Source organism: Plectropomus leopardus, chromosome 1 (assembly GCF_008729295.1).
Source record: "Plectropomus leopardus isolate mb chromosome 1, YSFRI_Pleo_2.0, whole genome shotgun sequence".
In the NCBI taxonomy this organism is placed as follows: Eukaryota; Metazoa; Chordata; class Actinopteri; order Perciformes; family Serranidae; genus Plectropomus; species Plectropomus leopardus.
The window spans coordinates 40104401-40119115 of NC_056463.1; the positions used below are offsets into that span (position 1 = coordinate 40104401).

Below are 14715 nucleotides of genomic sequence, written 5' to 3' on the forward strand. Positions count from 1 at the left end.
TGTATACCCACGAGCTATGCTTAGGTGTATGGAGTATGGATGGGTGCGTTTAATTAGGTTCATGGAAGGTGTATACATGGGTATGTATGTCTGTCTACAATGTTAGTATGTCAACTACTGTTGTATGGTGAATCTTTGCCCACTTGTGCAATTGCGTAGGGTAAGACCCACTCTCAAGGTGTCTGTTCTGCAATGTTAATTGCCTGTTCATTGATGTAAATGGCAATAAAGTAAAAAATAAATAAATAAATTAAAAAGAGGGGGTTGGAGTCACATTTGTATGAGGGGCCATGTGGGATATTATTCAGAATTACCTCTCACATTCACATATGAAACAAGTATCATTCACACACACAACTGACAACCACACACAATTGAAATGCTTTCACAAACAACTGAAAACCATTCACACACACAACTGAAATCATTACACTCACACACAACTGGAAACCATACATGCACACAACTGAAACCATTCACACACAGAACTGAAATCCATACATGCACACAACTGAAAATCATACATGTACACAAGTGAAAACCAGACACGCACACAACTGAAAACCAAAAACACACACACAACTGAAAACCTCACACACACACACACACACACACACACACACACACACTGGTGAAATGCTCCCATAAAAACACTGGAAAATTTCAGTTAAAACAGAACACATTCAGTATAAATGGAACACATTCCAGTAGAAACCGGAAGGCGGAGTTAAAGTAGAAAGTGTAAATGGTGGGAAACAATATGGATGTCTTCCCAACAACCTACAAATAATCTCGCTGAGGCAGCGAGTTTATTCAACACCATTTTGGCCTTGCTGAGACCATAAGATCATTGACAAATGTGACAACAGTCGGACAGCAACCAGTCGTTGCAACTCCTGCGGACACGCTAGACAGCCTCCTGGCATCCCTCTTTCATCAAGCCAGCAACACAACATGCCGGGGCCAGCTACAGCTCCGGTCAGAGGAAGATAGCCCCTCAGAAAATGTCCTGTTACCATAGTAACTCAATTACTGGCATGCTTGCATGCACAACAGGAGCAGAGAGGAGGGAGAAGAAAAGACGCTAACTTAAATTAGAGCATGACAGAGAATAAACCACTGTACAATAATTGTGTGGATATTTTGAACCTTTTCCCAATCCGCACTCGGAGTTGCAAATGGTGTTGAGTAAAGCCGCTGCCTTAGTTACATTATTTGTAGGTTGTTGGGAAGACATCCATGCGGTTTTCCCCCATTTACACTTCCTGGTCCAACTTCGCCTTCCGGTTTCTCCTGAAATGTGTTCTTTTACTGCATTGGGTCCTTGGCAGCATGTTGTGCCTTGGTTGCGAGATGCTGGATGATATTTAAAATCACACACTGGAGCATATGATACTGCTGTCTTTTGGTTGTGTATAAGCATGCAAAGAAGACATAAAGAAGAGACATATAAGCAGCTCTTTTGTGTTATCTCTGTTTTAAAAAGACTACTGACTCTGCAGCACTGGACCAGGTGTCATGGTCCAGCCCTAAACACTTCATGTAAATACTTAAAATGTAATACAGTTGGTTTCACCAGAACCACCACATTTTGCCATAAAGACACACACACACACACACACACACACACACACACACACACACACACACACACAGACTCGCGGAGTGAAAACAATACCAGCCGTCATGTTGTTGTCACGGCTGGTGAAAATGTCAGGAAATAGGTCAAAAGTCTGCTCTGCCAGCCAATCAAAAGCTTTATTCTGAAAGGCATCTGGAGTATTCACTATGTGCTTCAGTGCCACACCAGCGTGTGTGCATGAAGTCTGGACAAATACAAATACTGACAGCCTGATCACACTCCGAGCCAGACTTAAGACCAAACACACAGTGAGCGTGTGTGTGTGTGTGTGTGTGTGTGTGTGTGTGTGTGTGTGTGTGTGTGTGTGTGTGTGTGGCAGAGTGAATACCAGCTTTACTGTTTCTGACTGCTCCAATGAGCAGTTAGCTTAGAGACTTGGAATTACAAACCACTATCTGATCCACCTTAAGGTGCTAATAACATTTCTGTGACCCCCAGAGCCTGCGTTTTGTCAGCTCTACTAAAGTCTTTTCCTTTATGTTTTAAAAAAATCCACGATCATATTATTGTGAAAACAATCCTCGTGTACACGGATCCACAAAAGTAATCAAAAACACTGTAGTATGCAAGCCAGGCCAGTAGTTGGCAGTGTAACTCTGTAATGACATACCATAGAAGAACAGTTCACGCATGCACGAAATGTAGCCATGATGTCACCATTCTCACAGGATCTACGCAACGACAGTTTACAAGGTAACAAAAGAGATGACGTTTTCAAAAGATTGCACTCTGGAACCGTGTCAAAAGTTTGACTTTTCAGGCCCCCAAAACACTGTTGTTGTGTGAAAAAAAGTTCAAACTGCAACACAGGTTTAACATTTTATGCAAGAACCATTGCCATGTAAACGGACCCTGGACTGTAGCCCAGGAAAAACTGTTTCAGTGCTGAACTCCTCAGTTGTCCACAGTGTACACAAAGACATCACTTTGATGGATGCTATTCTTGCAAAAGTCCCTCATATACAACAAAATATAAGCAGGGGTCCCACACATTTTCATGGACACAATTCAAAACATTTCCACGACTTTTCAAGTACCCGAGATAAAAAAAATGCCTTGCCCTTCTTGCCTGGTATTTTTCAAACATATCAGATTCAAACATAATTTCAGCTAGCTGGGCTACATACAGGGACCAGGAGGACACAGGGAGAAAATGGAGAAAAGTACGTGACAATAAAAGAAAAGTCACACTTAGACGCACATTACAGCTACGTTACGTTGACAGCTTCCTAAAATATATTTTCAATCATGTTACATTACATGGAAGATTGTTCACTGAAGATTACACTAACAATTTCATGATTTTTCCAAAACTTTCAATGATTTTTAACTCTTTGAACCCTGGATCACATGTACTTTCAGACTCAGAGCACTGAGCAAATTGGTTTTGATTCCTTTGAAAATATCGAGGAAAAAGCGATGAGCACCATGGCAAGGAATGTCCTGCAAATTGCAAGTTAGTAGTTTTAAAATATTATATTTAAAAAGGCTGGGGTATCTGGGGACATTTTGGTAGCACACTGCGCAGAAAAGAAATGACAGTTCAACTTGAACCAATCTCAGTCTCTGACATCCAAGGGGCATTCTTACTGTTGACAATGTTGTGGATGGATGGATAATGGGAATTTCATAAATTATAATTAGCGCTCATAATGAGGCAGGCTAACAGTCATGCAGGCTCAACACCTAACTGTATAAACCAAATGCACCTCTGGAGACAGTGACTACTGTGAATAGGGCAGTTTAGTCCAGGGAAGACCGGAGGACAACTAGGAAAGACCGGTGGCAGCAGGAAAGACTGCACATGGAGTGGACGGCTAATAACCCAACACACTAGTCTCCAGAAAGGAGACACCCAACCTCTACTATGAAGGCCAAACAAAGAAAACAGCCTGAAGGCCCTCCGAGAGGCGGGATGGAAGGGCCAAACAGGACGGATCAACTGGTAACGACTGCTAAGAAAATGACCAACAAGATAAAGATTCTTCGGAAGGGTGGGTGCAGATGGGGGCTTAACATCCACATGGGAAAGATGAATTATGGTGGTGTCAACCGTAAGCAACCTTGCACTGCCCAGGCAGGTAAGACAAGTGGGATCCAAGGCCGGGCAGAAAACCACAGTGCCATAGGGCCCAACGTTGCAGAGGTAGGGCAGGAAGAGAGAAGGGAGGTGGAAGACATGGAAGGGAATAGCCCCTAGAGGCGAACCCAGGAGCACCCCCAAGCAACCCAGGAACTGAGCCAAGCCAAAGAGCCAGAAGGTTCAAAAGCCCATGGCAAAAGAAAAAGATCAAGTGGCCAAAGTCCAGTGCGGCAGAAGAATGGAATAGGCTGCATGACTACCTCAGCGTGCTGTTACAGAAAACCCTGCACAGCACAGTGGAACTGAAGCTGAACCTGTTTGGTGAGGTCCTGTATGAAGAATGCAGTATCAGGTTTGGCGAAGTGACTGGCAGGAAGACAGCAGCAAGGGCCAAGGGGTGGAGGGAAAAGGAAATCGATGACCTGGTGGCAAGCAGAAGGCGACTCTGCAGGCACTGGAGGAAATCAGGGGAGAGAGAGAAGGAGGGTCTGAAAGCCCTCTGGGATGACATCAAAAGGAAGCTCATCAGCCTACGAAGGGCCGAGCGGATCCAGCAGCGAACGAAGGAGAGGGCAAACTTCTTCAAGAATCCCTTCCAATTTGCACGGGGGCTTCTTGAGGAGAAAGCTGCGGGGACGCTGGAAATGTCCAAAGAAGACCTGGAGGAGCACATCCATGCTCCATCCCACAAAGACCAACCCACTGGGTTTGCCAGGGTATGTGCCAAAGCCACCCGAACCAACAGCTCTTTTCAATACATCACCTCCCAAACTCAGCAAGGTTAGGCAGGTCATCATGCTTGCAACATCCGCCTAAGCACCAGGGCCAAATAGAATACCTTACAGGTTGTAAAAGAATTGTCCCAATGGGCAAGAATGACATTCAAGTCAGGCAAGTCGAGGAGTCTTTCCGTGCGGAGAGGCAAGAGAAATGATAGAGCCGTTTTTTCCATCAGCAGCGAGAACATCCCCCTCATCGCAGACCAGCCCATCAGGAGTTTGGGAAGGCAGTATACATCCAGCCTCTCAGACAAGGAGATGGAGAAGACCATCCTTCACCAACTGTCAGAGGGCCTATCCCAGATCAACACCAGCCAATTACCCGGAAAGCACAAAGTGTGATAGTATCACTTCACTCTGTACTCCAGGGTAATGTGGCCTCTGAAGCTATGTTAAGTCATCTCATCAGTTGTGACCAGGATGGATGGGAAAGCCAACTCTTTCATCCGCAAATGGCTAGGGCTCCCACGATGGCTAGGGCTCCCCTGCTTCTCAACGACAGGCCTGTATGGGTGGAACACACTCCATCTACCACTAAAATCCATCACTCTGGAATACAGGCAGGATAAGGCAAGGCTGGTCATGCAGCTGAGGGACTCTTCGGATGCAACAGTGAGGGACATGCACACCAGACTAACCACAGGGAGGAAATGGAGAGCAGAGGAAGAAGTCAGAGAGGCGATTGGCAGGCTGCAGCACCAGGAAGTGGTAGGCAGAGTCCAATCAGGGCAGGCAGGTCTTGGAGGGGGCGAGCCACCCATTTTCTGGTCAAGAGCCAGGAAGAAGGAGAGGAAGGATCTTGTTGTGGCTGAGGTCACAAAGAGCCGAGCAATCAGCTGGGCAGAGTTCTGAAGGATGCCACAAGCCCGGCTCAGCTTTCTCATTTGAGCGACATACGACACTCTGCCCTAACCCTGTAATCTCCACCAGTGGCTGGGCACAGAGCAGGCCTGTGACCTCTGTGGGACCATCAACGCCTCCCTCCAACACATTCTAGCAGGGTGCAAGGCTGCACTGACACAGGGCCGGTTCAGGCGGTGGCACGATCGAGTGCTAAGGAAACTGGCGGAGCTGGTGTAAAGAAGGAGACTGGAGGCATGCCAGGAAAGTCAAACAGGGAACCAACACAGGATCCACTTCCTCAGATGGGGGAATCTGCTGGTCTTCCAACAGAAGACCAGCAGATGGTCAGGTGGATGGAACACAAGAATATACCGCGTAGAAATTGGTGCTCGAGGATTTGTGGGGGGCTCAACAACACGCCTACTTAAAGACCTGGGGCTACAAGGAAGCGCACTGAGCAAGGCAACCAAAGAGGTGACTGAAGAGGCAGAAAAAGCAAGCTTTTGGCTCTGGCTTAGGAGGCGGGACAAGGCATGGGGTAACTCCTGAAGTAGGTCAGCTGCAGGGAGTGTCAGGGAATTGTCCCTGTTCAATGCCCCACCACCAGGAGACGTTCCGGGTTAAGGGGCGAAACATCGATGAACGGCAGCCCCCCAGCTGATGACCCTGCAGCCAACCAAACAGGCACCATTGGAGGTGCGGCAGGCTTACAGTCAAGCAGGCTCAACACCTACCTGTATTGAGTGTAGAGGTGAGAAAGCTGTCACTGGCTTTATTTAAAGGCGTTGCTAATTTACACAATCCAGATGTTTTGGGCGAGGACACTGGAGAAAGTCTGTTTGTCGGCCACCGTGCTGTCTCTAGTGACAGCAGAGTCATCACAGCAGCAATTTTACACACAAAAACTATATGACAGCTTAAGTACTATTTTATGATAAATGCACAGTATTAGATTTTTTTTTTTTTTCAAATATCGAACCCTCTCTTCTGCAAGTATCAAATACTATTTGATGTGTGCATTTCAACAGCTGTGGTGTGCTCCACTAGTGAGCACCAATGCCATAACCCTTTTCCACCAAAATTAGTGTGTGTATGCAGTTTTTTTTAAACAAAGATGAACATGCTAAAAAAAGGCTATAGATTCCTTTCCTACTGCCAGTAGACAAGAGCTGTGTACATGGCTCCACGGCAGTATGCCAGTATGTGTGTGGTTGTAATTTTCTTGAAACTGCTTTATTCAGTGTTTGTAGCTGTTTTAATCACCTGGTTTGTTTGGAGAGAAGGAGACCTCTGTGGATAATTCACTTGAAAACCTCCTGAATAATAAAAGCTACAGGATTTCTTGCAGAGAGAAGTTTTAGATGGTTTCAATCTGCAATTCTGCAATCTTACACACTTTCCCTTTAAAATAGTTCCCCTAATTTTCAGCTTTCCCTAAGTAGTTTACTATTGGAGCAATCACCTTACTAAAAAAACCTTGACTCACAGTCAGAAGATTCTTACTGAGCTTACAATCACCTCTAACAGTCCTTATGGACAGACGGACATTCTTCCGTCCTCTGAGGAGACTGAAAGATGCACCCGAGAGCTTCGCGAAAGGCTAGTAGGTGGAACTTAAATTGAAAGTATGTTGTCAGACTTAAAGGGATAGCTCGGGTTTGTATGAGGTACTTATACATAGTCAATGTATTACATATAGGGCTGCACCTAACAATTATTTTTAAATCTCTCTCTCGACCATTTTTTCAATTAATCGATTAATCTATCGATTATTTTTTCATTGCTCTAACTATTATTTCTTTTATTACTCGATTAATATAACAACGAATTCACTGAAAATAAGCAGTCCAACAAAACATCTTACAGTAAAATTAGTGCAATTTGAACACTAAAAGTTTTCTCTAACTTAAATAATTGTTACTAGTCCATTCTTTCTGCATCAAAATAGTCCAGCCGTAACTGGGCCTTAAAGGCATATCGCTGCCTGCTGATATGAGTGCTGTATTTTCATATTTATAAGCACATATTCCTCTCATTTATGAAGTTATACAAGTTCCTGCACAGCTGACAAGCCAGTCCTGTAAATGTTTCAAAATAAAATGCCTTGTATCAGCAACTTATGGCATTCTGTCCACAGAAGACAGTCAGGGGGCTTTTGTTTTGAAAGGGAAGCAAGGAAGTTGAGGTGAATCAAACATTTTTGTATTTCCTCCTCTCTGTGACAGAGAGAGACTTTGAACTGCAGTATAAAGTGGTAAAGAGTCAACAACCGCAAGCGTCACACATTTCTCCAAATGTGCTGTAGCTGACATGCAGCTGAGACGTGCACATCAGGCGCTGCTCAGGTGAGCAATGTGCATGCTCTAACTTGATAACATGAACACTGAAACAAAAAACATCACACTCGGTGCTGCTCAAGCTGCTGTCGCTCTCTCCAGCGCTAATTACATACAGTAGATTTCAGGCAGGAGATTTTAGGCTAGAGTCCAAAATAGAAGCTGAACAATGTACAACTGTGGAGGGGTCAGCAACAAAACATATTTTAGCCACCTAAAAAAGTCCTACTTAAATCGATCAATATCAGTTAAGAGTACGCTCGATTGAGAGTATTTTCATTGCTTTACCTTAATGTCACTTTTAAAAGTGTAGGTTCAGATATACCAAAGTAACACATTAACACAAACTAACTGATAGAGGCAGCGGTAGACCAGCAGCTGCTGTGTTCAAAGAGCTAAAATTACTGTTTCTCTCGGTGAAGTCTGGTGATGAGAGCATAGATGGGAAACTGAAGCCATTTCCATGTTGAAACAGGCTGTCCAACAGAAAGGTGAAGCGGTAAAACTACTTTCAATGTAACGTGCACCACATTCTCACAATGATGAGTGTACACGGATCTGTAAAAACAACTGAAAACGCAGTAGTATGGATGCCAGGCCAGTAGTTGGCGTTGTAACTTTGTAATGACAAATCATAGAAGAACACCACACACACATGCGTTAAGTGTGGCTTCTGTGTCAGACTCCAGCCTGCTTCTACAATCTGCAGGCACATCTTCTGTATGTAATACAATGACTTTGGATAATACAACCCCACTTGTCAGTCCATTTAACATACACTTTTCCTCTTTTGTTTCCTCATAAAGTAACTTCAAGTTTGACCAGATTACTCCATTTTCTGATGTTGCTCAATTCCATCACAATAAAATACTTTTCATGTGTCTGTGTCATTTTAGACACATTTCCAAATATTCCAGACTGATTTATTTTGGAAACTTGGATCTCTGCAAGCATAAAGAATAAAGTTGTGTGGGTTTGAACAGTGTTTGGCTGCACAGCATGACTCTGAACTGACTGACACACCAGCAGGTCAGGAGGTTTAAAATTATCTACACTGAGTGAGGAGACAGCAGTCAAAAAGCCTACTCAGAGGCACTCCTGGTAACAGGGAGAGTCTCCTCAGGCCAAGCTGCTGTCATCTGTAACCTGCCCTCATAACACTGGATGCTCTGGAGCTCAACAGCTTGGATTGAATAGCATGAAACCTATCAACAAGTCCAAAAAATACAGATGGATTTACCAGGCCGCCACATGTGCTCAGTGATGCCAGAGAGTCGGTGTAGTTGATGATGGAGCCGGAGTAGAAGCAGAGCTGCTCCCGGTACAACCGGCTCACCGCTGCGCTCCGGTCCCCGCGTCTCTCCTCCACCACGAAGTCCCTAGACAGAAACGTGCTGTCCCGGGTCAGATTTAAATACAGGCTCCTTCCGAAAGCAGGCAGTGACAGGATAATGTTACCCGGGTCAGGGTGTCCTCCCTCCGTAGTGTCCAGGGAGCGCTGACCGCGGCGCCGCAGCGTATGGACACCGGGGGACAGGTGCGCCTCCCGGCCGGACAGCAACCTGGGAACCACCTCATCTGTGTCCGGCTCAGACTGGTCTGCGGGGAGGGACAGTTTGCATCAGAACCAGCCTGAAGTCCTGACTGTGAACTGACTGAACTATGCGCTCTCAGGAAGCCACGTCCAACCTCACTGCTTTACTTCGTTAACTAAAATCTGCACTCATTGCTCCCGTTAGTCTGTCAACCGGACAGGAAGACAACAGTGGACTTCCTAAATTAGATCTGTAGTAACACATTCCGTGGTTTAACGGAGCTAACGGATTGCTGGAGTTGACCTATATTTAAGAGACATCTAGGCGGAACGTTACACAGCAAAGAAAGTTCGAAGTCAGTACTCACCAGTCAGTCCGATGCACAGCAGAGACAGCAGCAGAGGAGCGACATGGCTGTGATGCATGTTAAAGCAAAGCGGGCAGATGAAGTGAGCAGTGTGTGCTTTTAGTGGCGGAGGACTGAAGCGCTGCAAAGCACTGAGCGGACGGCGCAGATTTTCCGAAGCTTAGAAAAGTTGTTGACTTTCTGCTTCAGGCTGCAGTGTCTCTGTGCTGTAGAACACGCCTTCGCAGCTCGGGCCCGCCCCTACTCATGTCAGATGGGTCCCATTAAACCCTGACCCGAGAAATCCCGACACTGTCATTGGTCAGTGGAGCTGTCTGTCACTGTTGGAGGTTGAAACCCTACACGTGGTTTCAAGTGGAGAAAGAAAGTGCAGAGATTTGGCTTTCAAGTGTGTGTGTGTGTGTGTGTGTGTGTGTGTGTGTGTGTGTGTGTGTATGTATGTGTGGCGCGCAGGGGTGCCGCCAAGGATTTTGGTCCCCAGGAAAAGATATCACCTAGGGCCCCACCAGGCCACGCTAATCCTCTGCAATTACTGTAAGCACACCTCCAGAACCCAGTTGACCCATTTACAGCTTTAAATAGCTATATCTTAGCAAGTGATTTCTTTTTTATATAAACACACACTCATACTCTCTCTCTCTGCAGTCCAGCCAAAAAATGTAAAAGTACACAATACTGCAAAAAAAAGGGAGTATTTCTGAGTTTGGGAGACATCCTATAATAGTTGTTTTTTTGTGAACAAAGAATGCAATACATAAGCTGCAACATAATGGTTGTCCAAATTTGTTGAGGTGCTCAATGTACGTCTTACATGTCAACGATACATGATGGGAACGGAAAAACCTGCACACAAGAATAAAAGAAAAAAGTTTTTCAAAAACTTTCTTTGAATTTTATTTTTATTTATTATCATTATTATTGTTACAGTATTTCAGCAGAAAATCTCTAAAAATGTAAAAAGTGCAGGTGCAGAGTACAGTAAGGTTTGTTTTTTTTCTAGTAAAATCATCTTTGGAGAAAAGAATACAGTTCATGCTGTGATATGCTTGCTTCCAAGTTTTTTTTAAGCATATAGGCTGCTATAACTACATATAGTATCAACAAACAGCACAGACATAAAGACAAATTACTGTAAGGTTGAACTTGTTCGTACTGATAGCTGTATTTTGTATTTTGTTTTCCATAGTGTAATGATTGATTGAATGAATATGATCATTTGACCATGGAAATATTTGTTTTTGTTGCATGTTTTTAAGGTTTTGTGAGGGTAAGAGCATTTTGCAAACAAAGCGTGTCATTTCGGCCAGAGACTTTCAGTTAAGGGCTGCGTGTCAGCTGTTTGGAAAATGCAACTTTTGAATGGACAAATGTGTTCAGGCTGATGAGAAAACTGTAGTGTGTAATACTCAGTACAAATGAGTGAAGGTGAGTGTTGGATTCATTTTTCCTGTCACCTTACTTTTCCTCCCGTTTAAGAGCACAACCACAAACCATTTTGGCTATCTTTTGTATTGTAAATACACACCAGTCCCTTGTGAGCTATCCCTGTGTGTGTATCACTTGTTTGGGAATGAGATGTGTGTTTGTGTGTGCTTTGGTGTGTGTGTGCATGTGTTTGTACATTTCAGGAGATTTTTTTTTCATGCAGCTCTTATGACCCAGCTTAAAAGGCCACAACAAAAATGGAGACATAATAATTATAAAATACAAGAGAAGTACCTGAAAAGTAACAACAAAAAAGGAAAATCACAAAGATGAACAACAAAATAAATACATTTCTGGACGTTTTTCTGCAACCTTTTTTTTAAAATATGATTTTCTGTATCTACTAATTCCTTGCCATTTTTCCAACATGACGTTTCTTGCCAAGTTGCTCACTGCTTTTTGTTGTGTTGTTGTATTTTGTTCATTTAAATGATTAATATAATACAGTTGTATTACTCTTTGACTCCTCATCATCAGTCACTTTAATGCACTCAGTAGATGTGATGTGTTTTCTTCTGTGAACAAGATTGTGGGTAAGAATAGTCAAAAAAGCATGCTGGCCTGCATACTGCAAAATCCAACTGGATGTAGTAGAACATCCTGTTATTTTTGACATACTTCAGCTGACATACTCTGTAATGGGACATACCAAATCCTCTTCTGGCATACTATATAGTATAATAGTATGGGTATTGGAATGCACAGTGAGCCACCAGTTGCATATATTTTTATGCTGCCTTCATATACTCCTCAGAAATATCATATTTACTGTGTTTACAAGGTACAAGCATGTGAAAAGCCCTCCAAAGTTGTAATTACGAGTGGGACATTGGGAAATTTCAACAATACCTGAGTTGCCAAGTTGTGGCATTTGCATGACAATTCAGGGCAGCAGAAATGGCAGAAAGCATGGAAACAGTTTCAACAATTGACGGTTAAAAATGATATATTTGTTTTTTTTGTTCTTAGTAGCTATCAGTTACTTTTAGTAGTTGCACATTTTATTATATGCATCTATTAGCTTTAGCAAGTAAGCAAACTTTGAACTATAAAGCATGCAAGGCTAGTATAGTAATATTTATAACATTATTTTATAACACGAGTTGCCAACTTGATGTCATAAATGCATAAACATGGCAGGAGCATTTCAATCTTTGGTCAATGGTAGGAAACGTTTTTATTAATTCATGTATTAAATATTAATTTTTGATCACATGTAAAGTGTAATATGGTATTAATGTCCATCAATGTAGAGTGACCTAGATTAACTATAAAAATATATAAAATATATAAAAAATGAATGAAAATATAAATAAAGTGGAAACAGCTATCAACCTCTTGTTTAAACGCTCTTAGAATTAAAATGCAACACATCTTCTGGAGCTTCCATGTTGTTCCCAGGTCACGACCTCACAGCTCATTAACACAACCAAGTTGGAGGAACAGCTTCCCAGTTCAGTAACTACGACCTTGTGACATCACATGAACGCAGCTTAACTCAAGCACCCGCAGGTGTTTTTAATAGCCCCAACGAGCAGCTGCCTGCAAGAGATCAAGCAGACAGGTGAATCAACAGCACAGAGGTGACATCCTAAGGGCTGTCACACACTGAAATGATTTCAGCGGTTTTTGAAGGCTCAGTACAGTACTTGAGGTTAGAAGTGGTCTAGGATTTACATTATTGACTTGAGAGAAGAATTACTTTCACACAGAAGCATGGGAATTCAATAAATCAGTAAAATGTGAAAAGAATTCCACTTTGTGTTTAACATGATTTCGGTCAGGGAGAAAGTTCCATTTCATCAGATGTACAACAAAGTTTATAAAAAGCTTCCATCTGTCAAACTGGTGCGATGCTGTGGGAGACAACTTCAGGTGATAACTAGGCGGTCACTCTCTGCGTGTCTGTGTGGTCACTGATATCTGTTTTTCTCTGGAAAATCTGTTTTAATTTGAAAGCACCCATCAGAGTGGAACACAGAGCTCAGGGGGACCACAGATGGCCCTTTGTGGAGGCAGGGGAAAGTGATTTTCCGAGCTGATAGAGCACGACCATGTTTGTCTGCCAGGCTGCTCAGCTCACTGTGTGGATAAAGGACGCACCCTCTTTTTGACAGCTCAGTTTTGAATATCATAGCTTTTTCTTTTTGACAGAAGACTCACTCACTCTAGCACAACTGAAAAAATACATCTTCAGTTTTTGCCTCAATTCAAAGTTGATTCAAATTGAGTCTGTCAAGAAACTTTAAGGGGTAAAACCAGCTGAAACCTGGTGTCAACCAACAGCATCTGACACCTTGCAAAGACCTGTGTGACACACATAGTAGTCCTCAGGCACACAACAACTCTCCTCTGTCAATATTTCATAAAATAAAGCCAATAACTCTTGATAGCATTTTTACTTTACTTTCCTACTAACTTTAGGCAGCTTTCCATAAGCCCTCAAACTACAAATTAAAATTGCAAATATAAAATACATCTATTGGTAAAATGTCAATTTGGGAAAAAGTTTCAGTTGATGGTAAAAAGCCATGTTTAGCAAAACTGCAATGGAAACACTTAATTGGCTTTTGTAGGTCACATGATGCTATCGCTATGTGCTTGGCAGTAGGAACTGGTTCTCTCATGATGCAGCAGGAGCTGCAAGAGCTGTTATTGCATCACATAACTCTTTAAAAGGTCTTCTGAATCCACAATTCCTCTGTGAAATCGGGGACTATCAACTCCCAGAAATCTCTCATACGTGGCTGCTCCCATGTATAAGGGGCTTGTCTTTACATTATGGCTCCATAACACGCATACATGTGGTATTCGGATATAATATCAGCTAGTGTGGTGGCTACAATGGAAATAAACCTGATAATTTTTTGAACATACCTCACCATAGTTCTGGGAGTGTTGTTGCCGGAGGAGAAGTCACAGAACATCACTAAGTGGAATCATCGGTTTGAAAACATCGCTATAGTTTTGCACAAATCTGTAATGGAAACCTGCTTAGTGTTGGATAAATTACCTGAAAGCCACACTTAAGTAAAAGTACAAAAATCTCACCAGCAAATTACTTTAAAGTATCTGATATTTATTGTTCTTAAGTATCAAAAGTAAATATTTAGTAGTATTAAGTCTAAATATTAAATCTACTGAAAGTGAAAGTACAAGTAAATGCTATCAATGAAAATTAAGCAGTCAACATGTTCAATCATGACATTTCTTTGTAACATACACCACCTTAAAAATGGAGCATACATTACACTTCAGCAAAAACAGGGTCTTTTTCAAAACAACCCAGCTTTTCCTTCCCTCCCCTTCATCCATTCATCCGTCCATCCTCCCTTATTTTTGCAGTAATTAGCTAAAAGGCTAAGGAGAAGATATTACAGTAAAAGTACACATTCTATTCATTTAGGAAATGTGGTGGAGTAAAAGTGAAAGTTAACAGAAATATAAAGACTCATGTAAAGTACACATACGCCCAATAAACTATATACTACTAATATTATAATTTGTTACATTACACCACTGTCTGCTAACACACGAAGGGTAGGTAGTTAAATGATGTACATAAATAGTTGAATCATATTTTCTGATGAACACAGGCAATGCTCTCAGGCCATATTAATGCCCTCTGTACTCAAAACTTGATAA

The 14715-nt window shown here is 42.6% G+C and overlaps 1 protein-coding gene across 2 annotated transcripts in view; it reads right to left on the reverse strand.

Annotated features, from left to right (window-relative positions):
- The window catches only part of adamts17 (ADAM metallopeptidase with thrombospondin type 1 motif, 17), a 143782-nt gene extending 134003 nt beyond the window's left edge, over positions 1 to 9779 (reverse strand). For both annotated transcript variants that reach the window (XM_042485175.1, XM_042485184.1), the window contains exons 1-2: positions 9586 to 9779; positions 8924 to 9282 (exon numbers count right to left, since the gene is read on the reverse strand). In XM_042485175.1, the coding sequence (XP_042341109.1) occupies positions 8924 to 9282; positions 9586 to 9643 (417 nt within the window). In that variant the 5' untranslated portion in view covers positions 9644 to 9779. The remainder of the gene's footprint in view (positions 1 to 8923; positions 9283 to 9585) is intronic.
- Between the last annotated feature and the right edge of the window lie 4936 nt (positions 9780 to 14715).